The sequence below is a fragment of the Serinus canaria genome, chromosome 5, assembly GCF_022539315.1.
Source record: "Serinus canaria isolate serCan28SL12 chromosome 5, serCan2020, whole genome shotgun sequence".
NCBI classification, from domain to species: Eukaryota; Metazoa; Chordata; class Aves; order Passeriformes; family Fringillidae; genus Serinus; species Serinus canaria.
Genome location: NC_066319.1, coordinates 43,681,165 through 43,704,504, shown reverse-complemented (window position 1 = coordinate 43,704,504; position 23,340 = coordinate 43,681,165). Strand labels below are relative to the sequence as shown.

General features: G+C 36.5%; 1 protein-coding gene across 7 annotated transcripts in view; it reads right to left on the bottom strand.

The window, feature by feature from the left end:
* Positions 1–324: 324 nt before the first annotated feature.
* The window catches only part of FLRT2 (fibronectin leucine rich transmembrane protein 2), a 71,194-nt gene continuing 48,178 nt past the window's right edge, over positions 325–23,340 (bottom strand). For all 7 annotated transcript variants that reach the window (XM_018907348.3, XM_018907353.3, XM_018907352.3 and 4 more), the window contains exon 2: positions 325–17,217. In XM_018907348.3, the coding sequence (XP_018762893.1) occupies positions 14,822–16,807 (1,986 nt within the window). In that variant the 5' untranslated portion in view covers positions 16,808–17,217 and the 3' untranslated portion in view covers positions 325–14,821. The remainder of the gene's footprint in view (positions 17,218–23,340) is intronic.

Below are 23,340 nucleotides of genomic sequence, written 5' to 3'. Positions count from 1 at the left end.
AAATTGATGAAGTTATCTAATGCTGTTTACAGCCATATTTGGATGGATGAGGAGGGCACAGAAGTGTGACTGGAATACATTCTTCCACTAGCTAAAAACAGATTTGTGCCAGCTTGAATAAACTATGTTTGCATCATATCTGGGATGGAAAAAGAAGTGACATTCAAGAATGAAAGAGAAAAGACACATAGGACATCCAGCTGAGCAATGATCAGAGGCAAAGGAGCATTTTCAGGAGTTTGTTTTAGCTATATTAAAAGCCTGTTTTGAAAACAACTTCAAAATGTTTCATTTGATCATTTGAGGAATGTAAGCAACACCAGCAGGTTTTCCAATCAATTTATGTTGGCTTTTTTTCTCTCTAGCATTTTTTTTACAAAATTCAATATACAGATATTTCCAGCTGAAGTACAGATATGCCTTCAGTTATATTAGCTCTAACAAAACAGTTATTGTAGAGGTTTATTCATTTCAGCACTATCTATTCAGTTTTGTTTTATTTAACAGCAGAAAGTCTATGAATGCATAGCAATAATGAAATCATAATGGTATGTTTTGAGACTTGATTTTCCCCTTTTAAGAGAGGGAGATTTTTTTTTAAAGGCAAATTGATTTAACCATCTGATAACCTTTAATTAAATTAAAACAAAGCCTATCATCCTATTGCAAATTTACAAATGCAACAAGTAGACACATTATTCTGGAAGTCAGACAAGATATAATTAGATGTTCACCAAACAAGAAAGAGGCAAGAGAAAGACTGCCTTTCAAAAAACAAGAAAATAAGAAAGGACATTCTGGGAAGCCTACTAAAGATTCTATTTAAGTAATAAAATATGGAAAATGCCCTATAGAATAGAATAAAATCCTCATTTGAATATGATATTCCTTTAAAATCTGTCTAGTAATGTATTTGACTTTAAGCCAGATTTCTGATCCTTATCTCTTTAGATGAACAAGCAATCACCATATAACATACAACCATATAAATGTATGCTTCTTAGAGAAGAATTGAGGGATATGGATAATATGGATCCACTTCAGATTAAGCAACAATTCCCTACATTTTTAACTTAAAGAGCAATATCTCAATATGAGACTTAACTAATCAATTACTTTAAATGTTGCTAAGGTTAAAGATTCATAATCTGTTCAGAAAAGAAAAGTAAGCCAGAGCATGAGGATAAGACCTTAGGAAAGTCTTATAAGAAATATAATCTCATTAGAGAAGCCAACTATCACACTGAGAAGGATCGTGTCTTCTAAAGTGGAATTGACAGCTTGTAAAGACGTCTCAGAAACAAATTTTTGCTAAGTTAAGGTTGCAGAATCACTGTAGAAACTATTACTTACTTTGTCATGGATTTCCACAATACATTCCCTTTCAGAAGGCTTTGCTTAGACTAAACCACAAACCTTAAATAGTGGAGCAATAGCAGTGGAAAACAACAACAACAACAAAAAAAAAAAGCCAATTTTTTTTATCTATGCTTTTGTCTTTTAAAACCCTTTAAGCAAATTTTTAGGTACTCCTACAGCTAAGATAATGTTTTGTAATCTTTAGTTGATTTTCTTACAATTGTGCAGGGACTAGTCTCTAAACTAGGGTACAGAGGATGAACAGTGGCTTTATTACAGCATTTTTAACATGTGCACTATATGTCCTAGCCTGTAGCTCAGTATTACAGTATTTTCATGGCTAGAAATGAGCCACAGGATCTGTACTGAGTTTATGAGGCCTCAGGGCTATGGTTTGTCAAGCTTACTTTGTATGACTTTTTCTTGATCTGCCTGCAACTTTGCTTTGACCTAGTTCAACTGTACACAGTATTTTTCTCTCATAACTGGATAACCATGTTTAATTTGTTTTAATATGGCTTGTCTTCCTATGGTATAACCAGTTTCACATATAGTTGTAAAAAGTAGTTGTTCTATATAAAATTTGTGAGCCTAATGCAATGAAGCAATGTAGAGAATTACAAGACTGGAGTGTTGGTAGAGTCCTTGAGAAGAGGAAGCAAAGCAAGCAGTGCAGAGGAATAGTGGTGTGGAATAAGAGCAGAGTCACAGCCTGGCACCAGAGGTCCCATGGCTATGAACAGCTCATCAACAGTTAGTTAAAGAAATGCAGACCTGAACAAAATTGGGGTATGGGGGCATGACAAGTGCATGTTATGTAGTAAATTTGAATGCACAGCAATGAAGAGAAGCAGTGGGTGAAAGACCATTAAAAAAGAAAATAGTATTATCCCAGCAAATCCTAAAGTGAAGAAGAAAACAAAAATTTCATCATAGTCTTCCCTGTGAAACCGTTTGGGCGCCGGTGATTTCTGCATGGTACCATAACAGGTGGAAGGATCCCAAAGGAGAGTGAAAGGCTCAACAAAACCCTTAGCAGCTAGGAAATGTGTGATACACTTCTAACTTTGCTGTTATTGAGGGTTTTTTTGCTTTTTTTTACTTTGCTTTGAGTTTTTTTAGTAGTGGTTGTATCCTTTCTTTATGCCCTTTATTTTCTTAATTTTCTGTTATAATTAGATGTTGCCTGGCTTTCTAAATAAACTTTAAAGTTATATTAATAATGAAGTCCTGGCTTTACGTACAATCATTGTTTGCTTTTTCACCTATCATGTTTTTAAGCAGAAGTATGGACATCTTGATGACATAATTCCATTAGATTCTGTATATTGCTATTGAGTTACTGTGGAGTTCATATATTAAGGAAAACCCTCAAAATGGTAAAGAAGCTTCTTATGTTCTACTAAAATGGCTCTAGGTAAATTTACTGGTTTTCAACAGATCTGTATATTGTGAAAGAAAAATTCCTAGCATCTACCTAGTGCTTATCTCCAGGTCAGTACAGGATTTATCTTTTTACCCATTATAAGCAAGAATCAACAAGTATGCAGGCTCAGGATCATTAGCATTTTAGTGTCAGAATTTGTCTTTCCAGTGCACTAGATAACACTGAAGATTAGAAATTTACCTGTGGATCTAGAGAAGAAATCATAACTGACAAAGATGGCCTTCTACATAAATTATTCTAATCTTAAAGTGGTTTTATAAGGTTTTCGGCCAAAAAGATATACTTCAGGCTTCACTTCAAAATGTGAAACTCTTAGAATAATTCCCTTTGAAGAAGACTGTAAGAGGATCCACAGATTATTCCAGTCTTTTTAAATTCCCATGCAATTTATATTTTGTTAATCGTTTTTATAAAGAGAAACATCCAAGTGCTCTGTAAGGATGAGGATACCCTATTAAAAATATTAATATAAATTCTTATATAACATGCAAAACTAGAGCCTTTAGCATAAACTTTGAATTTGCCATAAGTTACAAGAGCTTTCACTTTTGTCAGTTAAATTTACGTTTCTAACACTTTTTCAGAGATGTGGTGGATGTAGGTGGTGAAAAGAAACTGGAAAATGCAGATCTCACTCTCAGAGAGCAGATCCCAGTCCCCTCCCTGCCATTCACATTGTTCAATTCTCATAAACACAGGTGAGGTCACTCAGCAGGGATCCACCAGAGGTGTGTTGGATTGAATGTGGCAGAAGCACATGGCAGGAGTGGTGTGTGATGCTGAGAGAGGTGATGGGCACCATCAGCACCCATGGCACTGCTGGCATCCTCCTCCCTCCTCCAGCACCTGCTGAGGGCTCTGTGGGAGCTGGGCAGGGCACACTGAGTGGCAAACTCCTTGTGGATCACCATCAGAGGACTGAAAGGATTTGTCCAAATTTGTCTCTTCCCTCTTATTCAGCTACCCTGAGAAAAACATGCACATGGAATAATGGCACACACTTCACAGGATGGCTCCAGTCAGGCAGTCAAGCAGGAAAAACAACAGGAAAAAACCTGCAAGCAAATCCAACAGAGCATTACCAAGACCTGTCAGGGATGGAAGCAGTTAAAACACTGGAGTGTTTAGCAAGGCTAAAAGATCTTTCTGCAGGACTGCTTCTGAAACACAATTCTTTTAATAATTATGAGAAATACCCTGATCAAAAAGTTTTGAATGTCATAGTGTTCATTGAAAAAACAGCTGCATTTTACAGCAAGCAGTAAATTCTAACTTGAGGAAATTCATGTTATTTTAGTCATATCATACTTTGCCCTAAACTAATGCTGTTAGTGTTTTACTCATTATTTTGTTATTTGCTATAAGTATTTCATTTATCCTTCATCAGCTGTCTAAATATAATTCAAATGAGTGCATGTCATCTTTTAGAATTAATGCAAAGAAAGCATTCATCGGACAGTGAATTTCTTTACTACTTCAAATCAACATCCTTCTTTAAAACATTGTTAAATTCTTCCCCCGATCCAACCAACAGTTTGCTGGAATTTTAGGACTTGAAGAAATGTTTCTTTAAACAATTTGTCTTCTATAGCAAGGTGGAGGAATGTCTACTGTGATATTTTGTTTTAATTGACAAGCATGAAGCTTTCCAAAGTCACTGCAACATAGCAGACACTAATTTTTTTCAGGGAAGAAAATGGAAAAAGGAAATTCAGATTTTTAATGGAAGATTTATGAAACAAAGAATTTTTCTCATCCCAGGCAAAGATTTTCTAATGGTGTACTAATTTAGTCACTTAAAATAAGCAGCAACCCTAACTGAATCCCACAAATAGAGAAAAAAATAGAAGAAATTTTTTGCATCTTTCCCACAATTGTTTGGTACCCTAGGTCTGAACAGAACTCTTATATTTTGGCCTATATTTATTTAAAAGTCATTTTTATTTGCAGGATTTTTGTCTTTCATATCTATCTCTCTGCCTCCACCACTGGTCCAAATAGTAAAACAGCTTTGATGTTCAGAGTAGTCTGTTAGTGGAACTTCATAAACTAGAAGGAACTTCACTCCTTACATCAGTTCATTTACTATTACACCAAAGTAAAACACTAAAACAACATTACCCACCAGATTTCTATGTTTTTATGTAATAGCACACTGGCTGCATGGCTCATCTCAGAAATATCTTTTTTGAATATTTAGATTAATGACTTAAGGAGGATGAGTGGCAATGAAAGCTCCCTTTGGGCTGCTACACACAAATGCATTTGCTCACGCATAGCAGAAGTGCCAATTTGGGGCATTCCACAAAAATCCTGCAGAAAAATCAGGTTTTTCATGAAGCAGAAAGTGAAGAGTGAATTAAAAGACAGCTCCTATGACAAGGAAAAACTGTCAGATACAGGGAAAGAAAAATAGACCACAGAGAAAAAAAAATACATAAAAAGTCAACAGTAATGCTAATGATGTAGAAATATCTGAATTGTTCCCTTCTTGTTCTTACTGGGTTTCAGTTTCATACTGCCTTCTCTCACATTCTCCTCTGTCTACACTGAGTGACCACACAGAACAGAGCTGCTGTAAACTGATTGCTCAGATGTGCTTTGTGCATTCCAAAGTGTATTCCAACAGGTGAGCATTGTCTGCTTCCAGGAGCTGTGATAATCCTCTCTGTAATTTTCAAGTTTTAGTGCATAGACTGTCAAAGCACATAAATTGTTGAAAAAAATGCTCTTACTAATACTGACATTACAGGTCTTCAAAAACCAATTCATGCTACTCTACCTCTTTACTCTCTTGAACAAGCTAAAGTGGAACTGAAATTATGCAAAAATCCAGAGCAAAAGATTTGTAATGAACTCAACACAGATCAAACTATAATTATACTACAGATATGCATGCCATATGTCTATATATTTGTATATTTGAGAATTTGAATATACATAAATATAAAAATCTATAAATATAATGTGATTGTGCATATGTTTATGTGTCTGTGTGTCTTATGTGTGTGCAAAACGGTGAGAAACCAATAGTGCAGGGGACAGGTACAAAGTAAATTACTTCTAGAGCAGCCCAAAGATGCAGACTATAAGAAAAGAGCTTAGTTTTTCTTGATTTAATCTTAAATGTAAACACTAATAAATCAGATAACCATGTGAGGCATCAAGCAGCAACCTGTCCTGTAATCCAATCATGCTACAGAAGGTCAATGCAACATAAAGAAAATGAGGCAAAAGCAATAGAAATCGTGAGATTAGTGCCTCTGGATTTTTCACATTCTGGTGAAATACTGAATTGATATCACAGTAGAAGACGTGGCTTCATGACAAATGGTTCACTGTATTGGCAGCATTTCTGTAGCTTAGCTTTGCTGGGCAATCATCAAAGTTTGCAGATATAATGGTTTTGCAGAAGCCTTTTTCTTGTGTTGTGACAAATAAGCAATAGTACAAACTGCTTAGTTTCAGGTATTAAGGAAAGAATTATTTTGACAAGAAATAAGGGAGAAAAAAAATGAAAGTAGTGTCTGATCTGATGGCTAACACAATGATCAATCACATCTGCTGTGGGTTGGAATCTTGCCTGCAAGGACATTACTAATATTTGCATTGATAAAAGGAAAGTCATCAGAAATGTGAGCTTTCAAACCCGCCTTGTTGCACACTCCTTCCTGAACACTCTGGTGCAGCTGGCACTCTAGAAACTACAGGAAAGAGTAATTAAAGATGCATAAAACAAAGTAAAATCCAGATCCTTCCTGGCTTTTATGGGCATGGGTTTTTTTACCTTTGGACACAAGCCCTCCAAGAGCATTGGCCTCAGCGAAGGCACCTTAGTAGGGTTCTGGACAAACCAGATGTCCTATATAATAATGCAGAACACCTGCAATTTGCTGCATCCCTCATAATATGATTCAGCTCTACTTCTGCCAGCTTCTGTAGTCGTCAAAGAGAAATGCCATGACTGCCTGTACTTTCCTTCTGCTCTGGCCACCTTGTTTCTTGAGGGAGATCTCTGTGAAGCAGCTGTATTTCCTCCTCCATCTCTACAGAAAGGAACCTGATACTTTAAGGAAGAAGAAACCTTTGTTCCCTTCTCTTTGTGCAGCTGCTAATAATAATCTGTAAAACTGAACCTGTGAACCCAAAGTTCCTATAACCACAAACCTAAATTTATTCAGTGTATCTAGCTCAGATTCTCACCATGACTATTGTAACTAAATATTGAAACATAGTTCAACTGAAAATTGATAGCAAAATTCTTTAAGGTAATTTTTCTTAACTCAATATTCTTAAATTTTGTTTTCCGATAGAAGGACTGCGCAGTCTTATGGCTGTAATTACAACAGAAAATAGTTATAATTTGATCTACTTCAAATTTGCTTCATTTTTGTAAAGTTAAATTACAGAAAGGAAACCAAAACAAAATCAGAAAGCTCTAGACATATACTTGCTACTTGTTTCTCCTGAAAGCAAGTATTGCACATAAAGTAGTCTATTCCTCAAACTCTTTATATCTGATAAAACAAATCAGGGCATCCAAAGATTTCAAATAAATATCGTGACCAATCAAAAAAAGAGAAAACACTGGTTTCAAAACTTTCAATGAATATGTAAGTAAAAATCTGTCTAAAATAAATTCTTGTGGATTGGAAATGGAATATATCCTCCTAAGGATGGGAGATATGAAAAGATTCAATACTTTTAATTAACTCCTTTTTTAGTTGCCTAAAGTACTTAACTCTATTATACTATTAAAATAACTATAATATTATGGAATATCTCCCCTTACTCAGGGGAGATACTCGTTTGTTTTCCTAAGTAATCTCTTCTTGGTAACCCATATGTGCTTTTTGTAAGGTGTAGCATTTTCTTGAAAATGAAACAATAATGTGCATGCCTTGCTTCTGCAGTCCTCACTTACACACACGTGCTGATGCCCTGCTTGAATAAATATCACTGTGCACATCAGCATATACTGCAGAACTCGGCTTCACATCATCTCTCAAATTTTCTTAACATGTTTCCTAAATGGGGAGAAATTCCTATCATTTGCATTGTAAGTCAGAGAGCAATGAATTATGTATTGGTTCCTGACCTGTGAATGCCCAAGGAAGTTTGTGAAAATATATGAGGTCAGGATTATAAAACCATCACTTAAATTGTTTGACTTTCTAGTCAAACCAACATTCTGTCTTCCTTTCTTTCTTTCTTTTTTCTTTTATTTTCTTTCTCAGTATTCATACATGCATTTTTCAGTCACAATTCAGCCCTAATATAAGGTTATAATAAAAAACCCCATGTGTTTATGTGAAAAAAAAATGCTCTTGCTATGCCCACTTGCCTAATTGTGGCTTTAAATATCCTTGTGTTCCATGGCTTTATATTGGCCAGGGTTCCTCAGAGCATACTTAGCTCCCCCCTCATTTTCTGCACAGTCTTTTTCACAGCTTTCCCAGCTTTTCATAAGAGAGGTGTGGGCCTATTGCCTTATTCAGTTGATGCATTTCATTTGGGGATACATAGGGTGATATGTTATACAGCGTGTCATATTGCATGTTTTTAATAATCCTTCTGTTATATATTATTGTGATTTAGTTGAAGGCAGTGGGGTCAGGATTTCACCATAAAAATGTGCTAATTTTTTTCAGGAATGGTAATTTTTGGTAAAAATTTCAACAAGTCTCTCTCTGTGTAATAAAAGCTTTTTAGTAATTTTTAGTTTCAGCCTTTGTTGACAGTGGCATTTCAAGTAGAATTAGAATTTTTGTTGCCTACTTTAATGATGGAATGGACACCATAACTTTTCTTTATTGTGATACCTTCTTCATGTGGTACCATAACTCTTCTTCAATGGAAGAACTCTTTTTAAAGTGGAATATTAAAAATTTTGAACGAACAATAATTAAAAGTACTCCTCCATGTGCTTTCTTTGAGAGATCTTTGTAGTTAAATCCTCTACACACAAGAAACTTATACACAATTGAAAATGTGTGGAAAATTACAGGTAACTGAGCTTAGAAGTATTAAAAATAAAGTTTTATCTTTGCTACAATAAATTATTTTGGGTTATTAAAAGGTTACCTGATGAAGTCAGTGGTTGCAATCTCCTTTTTTTGACAGAAAATATTATCAATTGAAAATGATGATTCCCTCATTGTCAGAAATACATAACTGATGGCAAGAGTTTGTCATTCTCAATATCTCTATTGTCCACCCTCCTGTGGTAAGGAAAGCAGATTTAATTATCAGGGTCTATTGTGCTTCAGCAGAAACATCAAATGAGGGGAGGCACATTGCAGGGGGAAAGAGGCAGGGCTAGGTGTGAATATATTGCACACCAGCCCTAGCTGGTTTTACATGATACTAGGGGTTAAGAAAGAGAGTAAGATAATTTGTTGAGGAACTGTGACAATCAGCAATAGTAAATTTCTAAGCTTTGAAATAGACTAGCACTCAGCATCTCACTTTCTACCAAAACAAAAAATTAGTTCTTGTACATGGAAGTAGAAAAGGGGTAATTGCCATTCCTAAGCAGCTAAGCCATCTCCTTATATATAGTATATATTACCATATATGTTATGTATAAGATTTGCTTTATACAAAAATTTATTAAGGCTTATGTATTAATCTTGTGCATTCTGAAAATTCAAGAACAATTTTGAAGGGAGAATTGGAAAAAAAATCATATTTCATGTCAAGGAAACAGATTAAATAGATAACAATAGTTGAAAAACAGATTCATGATTGTCATGTCAAATGTCAAATATGTTTATCAACTGGCTATGCATATAATGAGTCACAGCTTCCACATATATATATATATGCTATTGACATGTGTAGCTCCTTAAGTGTATCTATTAATTGCAAACACTGGAGTACAGTCTGTTCTCATTTTACATTGCTTTTCTATATGCATATTAGAAAGAGATAACTTTTTAAAGATAAGATTAAATCTGAGAAACTGAGGTAAGAAATTATTTAACTCTTTGAGAGACAAATAATATTTTTCTTTTAGAAACTGAAGAGAGGAATGAACAGACAGATCTTTCAGTAGAACATCTGAAAATATTTCCATGAATGAAAGTACAAAAGAAGGATATTTTTCTCCCTTTCATATACCCACATCCTTATTTTAATTAGCTTGCTAATATAAATACAGCAAAGTTGTTGTATTTTTTAAATAACTCTTTACTGAATATGTCAACAAGATAATATATAGTGTATAGTGAGGTTTTGAAGTTAACAATGCGTGCAACATGGCAGATTGCAGAAAACAGGTAACGCAGACTTCAAACCATCTATTTTTCCATGTTAAAGATAGAAAGTATACCAAACACAGAACAGAATCAAGTGTGCATATCTCAGTTTAAATCAATTTTATGAAAGATTATCTCCAGATATTTGGGATCAACTCATGATAACAATTGTTTAGTAGCTTATCTGTTTCTGAGAGGATCAGAATTCAGCTCTCATGAGGCACATTTCCACAGAGCCCCAGTGTAATAAAAGGTTGCCAAATCTCTTCTGTGCTAGTTTTCCATATGGACTACTAGCCAGCGTCCTTTTAAAGAGTAAAACATTCTCTGCTGTACAAAAGTTTAATGCCAAATGCTTCAATATTGCCTGTAGTATCATCTGGGATACAAAGTGCCCTGTTCAATAGAGTTCAGGGAAGGAGTGATCATCAGCTTCCTAGGATTATCTCTGTGTTTAGAAGAGAGCATCAGGCAGGATTTGATGAGGTTCAGAGCCAGAAACTTTTGGTTTTGGCACTCATTTCTGTTGTGTTTTTCCACTGAGCTGTAAAGATAAGTCATGTGTAAAACCATTATTGTCATGTTCTAAATAAAAAAACTTTAATATCTCCATGTTAAATTTAAGGTGAAGAAGTACTATAAATGTAGGATTCAATGGGGATTAACCACTTTACTGTCAAAAGCTGAGACTGAACTTTCACTTCAATGCCATTAATAAAGTGCCTTATGTAGACCCTTAAAACAATAATATCAAGATGCATAATGTTTTTCTGTTTGCAAAATTTAAATTAATAAATTTTTCAGAGGGAGAAACTTATTCTCATGAAAAAAAGAAATTCTTCCGAGAAAAATATAGTTGAACTACTCTAGTAGCAAATATCATATGCTACTTCATTTTTCTGTTTTACATGATATTCACTGTAGTCCTTTATTGGGTTACATGGAAAATTGCTAGTATCTTTTCAGATCAAATTAGCTTATTCCCTAAACATTCTTATAAAGAAATCCAGCAATAATGTTCCAATAAGAACCTGTTAACACAAAGTCCAGCATTAATTAGGTGTTTTTTTCTGCCAGCAAGCCACATGCAAGTAGCACTTATTAAAGTGACAGAATCCATTAAAACAAAGACCTGTTTGTAAATATATACATCTTCAGAAGGAAGCCAAGTATTGGGAACAGCAGTGTTGTGATACCTCTTTAACACAATTTCATTTAAATGCTTATTATTTTGTTCTACTCACCAATCTTTCTACATGTCTGTGTCAACTCTTAACAGTATGCAATGGAAGATGGGTGAGATTTTGACTAAAAAAAAAAAAAAATTTCCCTAGATCAAATGACCTTGGACAAATCAGGCCTTACAAGTGAACACTTTGAGTGAGTTGCACACGTACATATTTGGAACTTCTGCTCTATAACTTTTAGTTATTATATGTGGTCGGATATCTGTCCTAAGAGAAGATCACCCAAGTTTTACAAAGCCCAAGGAAAAAGCTACTAGTCTTAAACTTTATATTGCCAAAAGATCATTGTCCATTTTTAACTCTGACTTTTTCTACATACTTTGCCTAGTGAAATTTGCTCACAAAGTGCTTATCTAGGTGGGAACTGAAATGAAATGTGGCTGATACTTTGAGAAGTCCCAAATTCTGTTGTAGATTAAAATAAATTAACTCTTTTAGGGCTAAGGAACGATTAAATAGGGAAAAACATTATTCAAATTACAGATATGACCTTTCAGTTGACTACAATTCTGATTTTTTTTTAGATAATATTCCCAGCTCTATCCACAAATTTTGGTATAAGATGTTAGCTATGTTTTTTTCAGAAGAGCCTTTATAGTAAAGAAACTTTTGTCAGTATTACAGAAAAAAATGATACTTTTTTTCATACTGAAGAGAAGCCTAAAGTAGGCTATCTTTAATATCATTATGATTTTTGATTTAGGTAAGTGAGTCATAGTCTACATATATATAATGTTTCATCATTCAAGATCAAAATGAACAGTTTGTGAATGCCTTCTCTTTTCACCCTATTCTATAACTAACTAGATTTGTTGTTATCAGATCATCTTGGGCTTGTGGATCATTCACCTGCAGTACAGGCCAAACTCCCTGAATAAGTCAATTGCTATAAATAAGGTGCCTATAGTACACTGAGGTCTAGAACAGAAGATTCCTCCTGCATCAGTAAATACCAGTAAGCTTGTACTTTCAAAGGAGGCCTTTTGAAACCAAATGTACAACCAGTTATTTCATTGAAATTAAGTACTATGTCCACACCCAATGGGAATCACTGGCTCTGCTTAACTTCAAGCAAACTCCAGCATTCAACAGAAGTGTGCAGGAGCGCAACAGTTTGCTGCTTGTCTTTTGAGCTGTGGCATCTAAAATATGTTAAACAAAAAAAAATCAAATTTAAAAACTCCAAAAAACACCAAATCCAAAAGCCAAAGCCCAAAAGTATGAACCTTACCATGAGTAAATAGATGAGAGAAGAAAACCGTCCACTTTGCATAGACATTTCTACCTAGAATTATGCTATTTGAAATCATATGGTAAACTTTTAATCAGCAAAATTTTAGTGAATTAACTATTACAGTAGCCACAAAGGTTGCTTAGAATACCCGATATAGCTGGAGAAAATAGCTAATATATAGAATATAGACTGGGATTTCAAAATGTAATTTTAAAAGGTGTTGGTGGGAGGCTGTGGTTCCTTACAAAATGGTTGCACTTTGCCATCAATCATAACTGTGTTCTTTTTGTCATTGCAGAGAATTAGTGTTATCATGTGGTCTGAATTACAGAAAATACATGCTCATAGACTGCTGAGTTTCAAGAATGGGTTGAGTGAAATGAGCGAAAGAAAGGATTAAAACCCTCTCTTCCAGCATAAGGAGCTTGATAAAGTGAAAAGTCTAAGCATTCCACTGTGAAAGTGCTTCAGCCTTTACTTCCAATCCACATGCAGAAACTTTCTGTCAGTCCCTAGGTGATCACTGTAAAACTTTCTCTCTTTGGTTCCCCACTACCAAAGGGAAGTTTGTCCCTATCTTTTGTTGTTTTGGTTTTTTTTCTTTTTTTCTCCAATGTGATGTAGCTTTAGCTTTTCCCCAAACTCAGGAGAAAATTAGCTACATTAAAAAGCAAACTGAAAACCCCTCAAATAATTAAATTCCACCATAGTTCTTGGCAATCACTGAGTTAGCAGAGTGGCTGAAATATTACATAATTTTCAGAACTGCATTATGGTTTTAATACAAGCATGATATTTTGCATGGTGCATGTAAAGCTCAAGGACTAAGAAGAATCTGAGGGTATAAAAAAGCAATTTCTAAACCCAGCTACTCCTTGTGAAGCAGAAATCATTATGGAAAACTCAAAAATGCTTAAGGTAAAAGTAGGGTAATTCAGAGGGACACCGTGTACCTGTGTTCTCAAAATCCTCCAATTAATCAAATGCTTGGCTAATGTCAGTCTCTGTATACTTTAATTGGAAAGAAAAAAAAGCAAAACAAACAAACAAACAAAACCAGCAAAGACTTGTACATGATTTTCCCCACTGAAGATATTTCAGTTTGTAATAGCCCTCAAGGTCTTCCCAGTACTAAATAATTTTTTACAATATATTTCTTGTTTGTTTTCTCTTTTTGTCTTTTTTTTCTCCTATTTCTCCTGAAACATAACTCAGGCCCTTAATTCAAACAAGGCTTGACCCATACATATAATTAGCAAAACCTTTCCATTGCCATTATATTCTGCACCACATTTTCAGCAATACGCGCTTTTAGATTTCAAATTACATGAACACATGTGTGACTGCTGCATTGCTGGGAGCTCTGGAGCACTCAGAATTTCCCTCATTCCGGCCTTACCTGAACATGCTATGTCAACAAATGCTTCTCTATTAGGAGGTGCAACTTAATGACAGCTCTCTATTACTGTTACATAACCTTCACCTCCCACTGAGAAGGGTCAGAGAATGCCTAAAGCTTCTTAATTCTTATGGAGAGCACAAACAGTTTTTGAGATAAAGAATATAGTGTTGGGGACATTTTTGGAGCAACTTTTGCAAATAGGAATCAAGGTCACTTTGAGTTTGACACTGAGTTCTTTCCACGTTTCCTATTCCAAGCAGATTGAAAGAAAACTAATCAAACAAGAGAGAAGCTTTTTTGGCAGCACTCAGAACTCCAGCTTTCAACTGGAGGTGAGAAGTGCAGACCTGACAAAGAGGAAGGGATATATTTCCAATTGTTTGAAGCTAAACAGCAACTGCTGGGTTCAAGTCAGAAGGGTTGTGCCCATTTTATCTGAATTGCTTTTGTCTGTTCCTAGTGACCCTGTTTTAATATGCACTTATTTTCCTGTATTCCAGGACACCTAGAAACTTAACATCCCTCAGACTGCTTCGACAGCAAAGTGGTTAATGTTTGAAGAATGAGTCATTCTTTCCTTTGCCATGACATTGGGTTCTTATTGTACAACCCTGTACAGTACTCAGCAATAGTTTTTAAAGATTTAAAAAGCAAAGAGTTACAAAACCATTTGCAATTAACTTGAAATAGAAAAGATAGCACTTTTTTTTTAAATCCCGTTATATAGTACACCGTATAAATTACAGAGTATTCAAATGCATAAATGCATCTGTGTAACATTTATCAAATGTAATTTTTTTTCATTATTTTGGGGGGCTTATTTTTTCTAGAGTTTTTCCTCCTTGTCCTAGAGACCCCCATGGTCCCTCACTATCACGTATGACAGTGCTCCAGGTCTGAGACGTTGCTGTTGCAGTATCGCATGTTGTTGGGGATGTGGCAGTCTGTGTAGTTAATGCCCCCGTTTGGGGTATAAATGGGCTGCAGTCTGAAATCTCCTTTAAGGAGCTGATCATTATTTAAGGAGACAATCTGGAAGCTGGTTTCCGTCATCTCCAGGATGGAGTTGTCCTTCTTGGTCCCTGCCTCACAGTAGTCGTCTTTCCGACGGCCCCGGTTATATTTCCACTTCTGGGAGGTGTAACGACCTTTTTTGTGCATGTGCCAGCAAAAAATGCTGAGCAAGACCACGAGGACAAATATCACTGCACCCCCAATCAACCCTGCCAGCAGAAATGGGGAGCCTAGGTTCTGAGAAGTCGTCTGCTCATGGCTGGAAGGGATGTTGCTGCCATTGAAAAAGGAAGCCTTGGTTGTGGCTTCTGAACAGACAGTGTCTTCTCCAGTCCGGTAGTTGTTGTAAGTATCCAGCGGAACCAAACAAATCCGGTAAGTGGATTTGGGCTCCAGGTTTACCAAGCTTGATTGCTGCTTCTCACCACTAATTATTCGTTCATGAACAATTCCTCCTACCAGACTATGGCCCATTTTAACCCATGTGAGTTTATATGCCATCACGGTAAAAAGTGACATCCAGTTGACTTGGATGCAAGTGTCATTCACAAAATGGATGGAGAGCTGAATCCAATCAGACAAAGGAGGTGTCACCCTTTCTCTGTCCTCCCTGTCAGGCACAGTGGGGAGTGTGGCTATGATGGGAGTGAGAGGATTATATTTACTGCTTGAGGGAGGAAATGATGGGCTGGGAACTAATGTAGTCGGCATGGTTGTAGCTGGGACTGGGGTGATGACAAGTGGCAGACCAGGGGTGGTGGTGGGGCATGACAACATATTCATATTGAGCTCCCTGACTGCCATACCTCGGACCTGCTCTGGTCCCTGGCACATAAAACCACGTACATTGATGGAAGCAGGAATAAATTTGAGCCATTCAGTGACCCACTTAATGCCACAGTCACATAACCAGGGATTATTCCTTACAGTGAGTTGTCTCAGGCTGTGGAGACTATCAAATACTCCCTTTGCCAACATCCGAAGCTGATTGTTGGAAATATCAAGACGTTCCAGTTTGTGGAGGTTTGAAAAGGCTGTAAGTGGTATGTGGGTTATCTGGTTGTCCTGCAAGTAAAGTCTTAGCAGATGTGTACCTGGAAGATCGGGAGGAGGGTAAGTCAGTGAATTCCGAACTATTGAGAATTCCTTGAGCTTGGAGAGGTGGCTAAAAGTGCCTTCAGCTATGCCTTTATTAGTGAGGAGATTGCCGTCCAAGATCAGACGCTCCAGACTTGTAAGATTCTGGAAGGCCAGGTCTGAAATGACGGCAATTCGGTTTTCGTCTACTCGAAGTTCTTGCAAGTCCAGCGGAAGGCCTACTGGCACACTGCTTAAGTGATTCTTGGACAAGAACAGAAGCTTGAGGCTGATGGCTTCCTGGAATGCCCCATCCTCAACGCCAACAGTGGAGATGGAGTTGTCATCCAGGTGCAGTTCTTCCAGCTTCAAAAGCTGAGCAAGAGCAGCACGTGAAATGGTCTGAATGTTGTTTTCCTGCAGGTGGAGAACCCTGACATTTTTGGGCAGGTTCATGGGGAATTCATCCAGCTGATTGCCATACAGGTAGACTGTGTGCACGGACTGGACATTGTGCAACTCTGCAGGAAATCCAGCATTATTAATTTGGTTATTGTGGAGGTAGAGGACGGTTACACCCTCCGGTATCCCAAGAGGCACTGAGGTCAAGCTTCGTTCATTACAGTAGACAAAGTTTCGGTCACAGCGGCAAACTTTTGGGCAGGCCAGAGTTTTGGAGACCTGTATGTAGAGCCCCAGGGAAAAGATAAGCCATGATTTCATGAGAAGAGCCCAATCTGTGGGCCACATTTTAGTCCACAAACCCATTTCTAATTTAAAGAAATAAAGTACCAGAGTGTTTAGGAACTGATAACAATAATAACGCACAGGTAACAAATTCTCAGGTCATTAAAATTGGCTCCTATTTATGTCCAGTGTTCAGGCCAGAGTAACAGTCCTGGAGGCTAAGCATAAAATAATTCTTTTATAATTGGCCTGCCTCCTATTTCTGATAAGGAAAATACAGTCTTATTAGCCAGGGTTACAATGTTTGTTTCCTTCCTCCATGTGTGCTGAAAGAACCAGTAGCCATGTCTTTGCAAATGAACCACAGGTTACTTTAAAGCTACCAGAAGTCTCTGTGCTTGGAGGTGTATTTCACTGAAGTCTGTTGGCTTCTGTCAGCTTTCTGAAGTCAGCAAAGTCCTCATATTCACTATCTGCCAGATCTGGTCTGCCTGTAAAAGGAAAGAGAAAAGAAAAAGCTGAATACCATGGAATGTTTAATAGGAAAGATTAAGCCCATTAGAATACTATTCTAAGGCTGAGCTCTTTATGGATTTTGGGGGAAAAAAAGGGAAAAAAAGGCATTAATATTAAACATTAGCTTAATATTACTGCTAAATAGTCTTGAAATAGATTTGATGCAAAGTCATTGCACTTACTGAAGGACTTTCAGTGACTTCAGTGAAAGCTAGATCTATTACTTTCATTTGCATACTATACCTCCAGTCTTTGTCCTCTCACAGTCTGTTTAAAATTTTAGAACTAAAAAACAGCCCAAAAACCTAAACCATTTAACTGGAATTTTTTTTTGCTCAGGTAATTATTTTTCTTTTACAGAACCACTGACTTCAATGAATAGTAGTATTCACTGATGCCTGACAGAGTAGACTCTGGGCTGTACTATTTAATCACACTATGTTTTTTTCATTTTCTACCAGACTCTGGAATATTCTGCTTCTGTTTCTGTAATACCATTACATGTATTGTCCAAATTAATGCACACTTCCAGATTATTTTGCCTCACTTTTGTGAATTAGAGACTTATGAGGAGAGTCTTTTAAACAAATGTGGTAGTCCACAAATGTAAGATACCCTGCTGCAAGACATGTACTTTCTAAAACTACCATCTTGATATTGGCTCTGATGTGAACTGTACTGTCAATAGATTCCACAACTTGCTTTCCACTAAATGAAACAGGCTCGCATCTGCTAAGTTATTGTTTGAGGAGATCAGCTCAAGCTATGGCAGTTTTGCAGAACACTTCCTTTGAAACCATAAAGGTTAGATATGGCTTTTAATTTTGCTACACAGTTATCTGTGAATGGCTACATAAACAAGTGTGTTAACTTTAGTATAGCTGAGTTCTTTAATGTGCATTTTCAGCTTGTAAGCACACTTTTTATGTTCACAGCTACTATTTATTATTCAGATCTATAACCAAACATTCCCACTCTCCAAAGCATGCAATGAAAGGTACTGTGTTGTTTGATGCTATATTGTCTTGTTAGATGTTGTTTCCAATGATTATTGCCTCATCCTCCCCTCCAAAAGCATAGTTGGACCTAATGAAGGATATCAGCCTTGGCAAGTACAAAGCATGTGCAGATCTCAGGGTCTTCAATTACAGTGACATGAGCACAGTAATTTTCCAGGTTTTGTTTATCCAGATCAAAGCTCAGGCTAGGATTTCAAGAAAATAGAATTTTAGTGAACAAAAATCCTGTTTCTTAATAGTGGTTGATTTTTAAAATTATTTTTATTATTATGTTTATATTTAAATTTATTTAAACAAATTAAGAACATCTAGGTCATAAAGAAACAAACTTTGGTCGTACATAAAACCTTGTTTGTCTGATACAGCTGTGCAGTTTACAACATGTCCCTGATGCTTCTTTTGGGAATCCTATGGACTGGCAATGTAGAAGGCATCCTTAAGAGTCAAACTGTTATAACCCTTCAACCTTGCACTTGCAGATTACTGTATTTATTTAGAGCATCATCAGATATCAGCCTCAAGGTTCAAACAGCTGGAGACAAAAAAGTGAGACCCTGAAAAACCCTGTGTATCATTATGATTTCAAATTTTAAGATATGTAACTGTGATACTGTAATACAGCCTATAATGTATTGTCCTTTTATAGAAACAGTAAGATTAGGTGCCCCACTGTTCATGGTTTTCCCTCTCACAGGCATATTTCAGTCAAGACTGATTTCTTTTCAATTATGCCAGATGACGTGATACTGTAGAGAAACTCTTAACAGGATTACATTCTAACATGAGCCTGAGTGTGACAGTTTATCCGCCTTTAATACCGCCTGGCTCCCATCTAGATCCCAGGGCTCTGATCCGTCATGACACTCTCTTTGGAAATGAGAATGGATATGCAGAGCATCCTCTGAGATGCTCGGGACCACAGAGAGTAATAACAGTGTTCTCTCACTTTCCCGTCATGGTCACAGAGGGACAGCCTGTACCTCCTCACAGATCCAATACCTGCCCTAGGCTCCCTTCCCATTCCAAGTCCAGTTACTGATTAAGTTTTATTTCACTCCCGGGTACAATAGAAAGCCCAGCTGAGAACATGCAGCCACAGGCAGCTGCAGTTCCTGGTTTGCTGGGAATCTCCTAAGAAGGGACTGTCATATTAAAACTGATTTAGGCATTCATCTCATTTTAGTACTCTGTCCAGTGTACTTCTCACTTAAGTAGATGTGGCACCTGAATCAAAAATTTCAGTAATGGTTCAAACAAATTAGGTCAAGCACACAGCATTTCTCATTAGATATTACAAGAAAAAGAGCTTTGATTGGACAGTAACTTGAACAGATTCTGGAGTTTCTCTCCTTTTTTTTGTTACATGGATTTTGCTATTAGAAATCTGTTAAAACTTTCCTAATGTTTTCTTCCCTCATGATGGAAAGAAAGGTGATTCTCCTATTAATGACAGTATCCTAAACTCTAGATAGCAGTCCTTAATAAAGTGATAAAAAAAACCAGTAGAGAATATATGTATTTGGGACTACTCTTGATTGTACTAAGCAAGAGCGCAAGGACATATCTAACTAGATATTTATGGCCTCACGGTTAACTGTGGTGTGGCAGAGGTAAAGAACGAGGAAGCAAGGATAAAACTGAATGTATTCAAATTACTTTTTTGGGAAGGGTTTTTCTTCAGCAGTCTTTTACAACTGCTTAATACTAACTTAAAATAGGGCTCATAGTTGCTGTACATTTCAGCATAGCTCAGGGACCCTGATGCAAAAGTGAGTTCTGTGCGTCAGAAATCTCTACGCCAAAAGATTGAAAGAGATTAAAAAGATTAAAGAGTTGAAAACCTGCTTGATTAAAAAAAAAGAAACTTTTTGAAGGAAAACCACTGTGTGTAAACTCCAAAAGGCTAGAAAAGCATAAGCAGTTTTTTCTTTAGTAAACTGACAAAACTGAAGGCAAGTAGAGTCACTCAGCTTCCCCTCTCCCCACCATTCCTGACATGCTGGCTTCCTAAAGCAAGCTGTTTTCAATATGACTGCAAATTTACTGATTTTTTTCAGAAGTAGAAATTTGGAAGTAGAGGAATTAAAGGCATTCCTTAGCTATTGCGATTTCGAATATTGGGATTTGACTGATAAGCTATAGGTGGCAGTAATTTTGCTTATTTGAAGTCAGAAAGTTCTATGAACCAGTCTAGGTAGAGAAAAAGGGCAGTGTCATAATCAACTTAAAATTTAAGAAATCATCAAGCAAATGCTGCAATAATAACACATCTATCAACAATTTGGTAGTTTTTGTTTCTATTTCCTCCCCTGTACGCTTGATTTCTATTATTTCTCACCATATCCTCCTTAGACCCAGGTTGTATTTTCCAAGTGTGTAAGACATTTCCTGCCTTACTGCAGGATATTAAATCCCATTAGAATTTAAGGAATGATACAATGAAGTTAAGAAAGCTGCATTGAAATAGAAGAAAAAATAACACATATTTTACGTGGCCAAGTCTGAAAATTTGGCTTAGTAGTTCCTGCAATCAGTGGAAATATTTGTTTTCATAACTTACAATCCATTTCTGATCAACATTTTTATCTCACTGGTTTTTTTACAAACCTGCCTTGTTTAAATTCCCTTTTAACATAACTGATGCTAGTTGGAAAAGAAAAATTCTGGCTTTATGTACAGAATAAAATACAAGCCAGATGTTTCAACCTTTAAAATATCTTTAATCAATCGATTGATTAAAGATATTTTAAAGGTTGAAACGTCTGGCTGCAAGTTGGAAAGGTGAAAGTTTTTTATTAGTTGTACCTTTACTGGTCACAATCCTCCATACAACTTCCAGCCTTTGTCACACTGGTTAGCCATGAAATAATTACCATATTACTGAAAGTGATGTTCAATTATAAATTTGTGGCATCTACAGGAAAAAAAAATCAACTCACTAGTCTGCTTGTGGAACTTTTTCCTTCCTCAGGTATACTGCCTCAGTGGCTCTGCCCACGCTGTCTAAAGAATCTCCAAAGCTGCCCTTAGAATCATCTTTCCCATTTTTCATTCTGTAGTTTTTCAAATATGAAGTCAAGGTCCCTGTGGCTACCTGAGAACCTAGTGATAGTCAGGGAAGAGAACAGAGAATAAAGGGAGGAGAAAACATGTGGAACAAAGTCTGCATAACCTATGGTAACACTGGTTACCTATAAGCACAGAGTTCTGAAGTGTTCCTAAGGCCAGGCTGTCTGCCTTCATTAGCCCAATCATAGTTTATATTAAGGCTATAAATTTTTCAGAGATAATAAGATTAAGAATGCTTGGCTATTCTTTCCTTCAAGGAATGCTGAAAATAATAAAAAATAGGTCAAAGGAATCCCAGGCCTTTTTTTCTCTGAAAGTCTAACCAGTTAGCAGCACTTTTCCCAGCAGTTCATCTGTTTATCTGGACCTGAGTGCCATGCAACAAAAATTGAGAGGCAAGCAAAACCAAAACCAAACGTTCATACTTGCTCTTTTCACTATTACCAGTCAGTGACTCTTATTTAGCACTAAACCATTTGGCATAAATTTTCTTGGCTGTACTGCAGACCAGGGTTATAATCAAGTCATATAATCTTACTCTACATAATTATAATACACAGTAAGTACAAGGCTATTATATCTGGAATTGAATGACAAACAGAAAACAAATCTAATTCCTTTCATATGAAATCTAGTGCAGAGCTCCTTCTTCTTAAGAAAACGTCCCTGTATCTATCAACTGGTAACAAGAAAAATTAAGAGTAACACCTGACATATGCCTTTTTTCCATACAAGTAAAATTCATATCTGTCAGTGCACACATTAATGAATATCCTGGTGTTTTGGGTTTTGTGGGGTTTTTTGGTTTGTTTTTTTTTTAAGTGATTAGGAGCCTTGGGTGATAGTTTGTGCTATATATTTCTCTGTGAGTTACTTGAGTTTGAACTTTGTGCTCATATTTTAATAAGAGTCTATAATCTCTGCATCAAAGGCATGGGGAAAATGACCCAAAGGAATCAAAATGCTTTTACAGGAAGCCTTTTTGCATGAGTGCTCTTCTGGCTCCTTCATAGCTATGAGTGTGTATTATATAAGAAGAAGAGACAAGGAGGAAGTAAAAGAGGTGAAGAAAAAGGGATAGAGAGGAAGAAAACATCCTTGGTGTCCTATTCTAAAATGAATATTGACAACAGGATAATGATGAGTAGCTAGTGTAGGAAGGAAACCTTTTAGTGTCTCTGTTCACTGTTACAAATGAAGTCTATATGAACAGATTTTGTCAGAGAAAGGCATTACTGTCTTTGCAATATTGTTAATAAAATAATTCAGCAAATGTACACATCTGAACTCTTGTGCTCTCTTCTACTCTGATCAGGATGTTTCTGGTTTTACTTGTCAATTTACATTTATAATTATTCTCAAAACCTCAGATCAGGCAGCCTGAGGATGCAAGTGAAATTGATTTGGATCTGCCTTGGTGGAGACAGGAGAAAATTTAGAGAGTGGTACATCTTGCAACAATAGGTGTAAAGACATCCTTTGCCATCCTTCTCGTTCTTGTTCTTCTGTAATCTTCTGGTCCTCCGAGCCTTTTTTCTCTTTCTAGCTACATTCCTGCAAATTATTATGTGGACACATTGCCCAGAAGGATGCAGGCTTCAGGAAATCCCTTTTTAAAAGGCATGCTAAGAGTGAACAAGAGCTTTGTCTTTGGAAATTTGGGCAGGGTACAGGTTCAACAGGACTCTGATACAGCCCAATTCCTGACTGCCAGGAGAGGGAGCTAAGCCAGCAGGAAACTTTCTCTCTGCTGAATAAACAAATAAATAAATAAATGTGGGACTTGTTTTCTTCCCACTTTGTCTTTCCTCACACACATGCACACACTTCTTCCTCAAAGTTGTCTGTGACTGCTGACTTGTTTGATGGCATCTCTGTTACACACCTGACAAACTGAGTTGTATAGGACCTGGTTACTGGGAAAATTAATGTTCATGAATTCTTATAAAAGCATTATTCCCAGCTTCATGGTTCAAGAGTTTTTTATGTGTGGGTTACTACAGAGTGAAA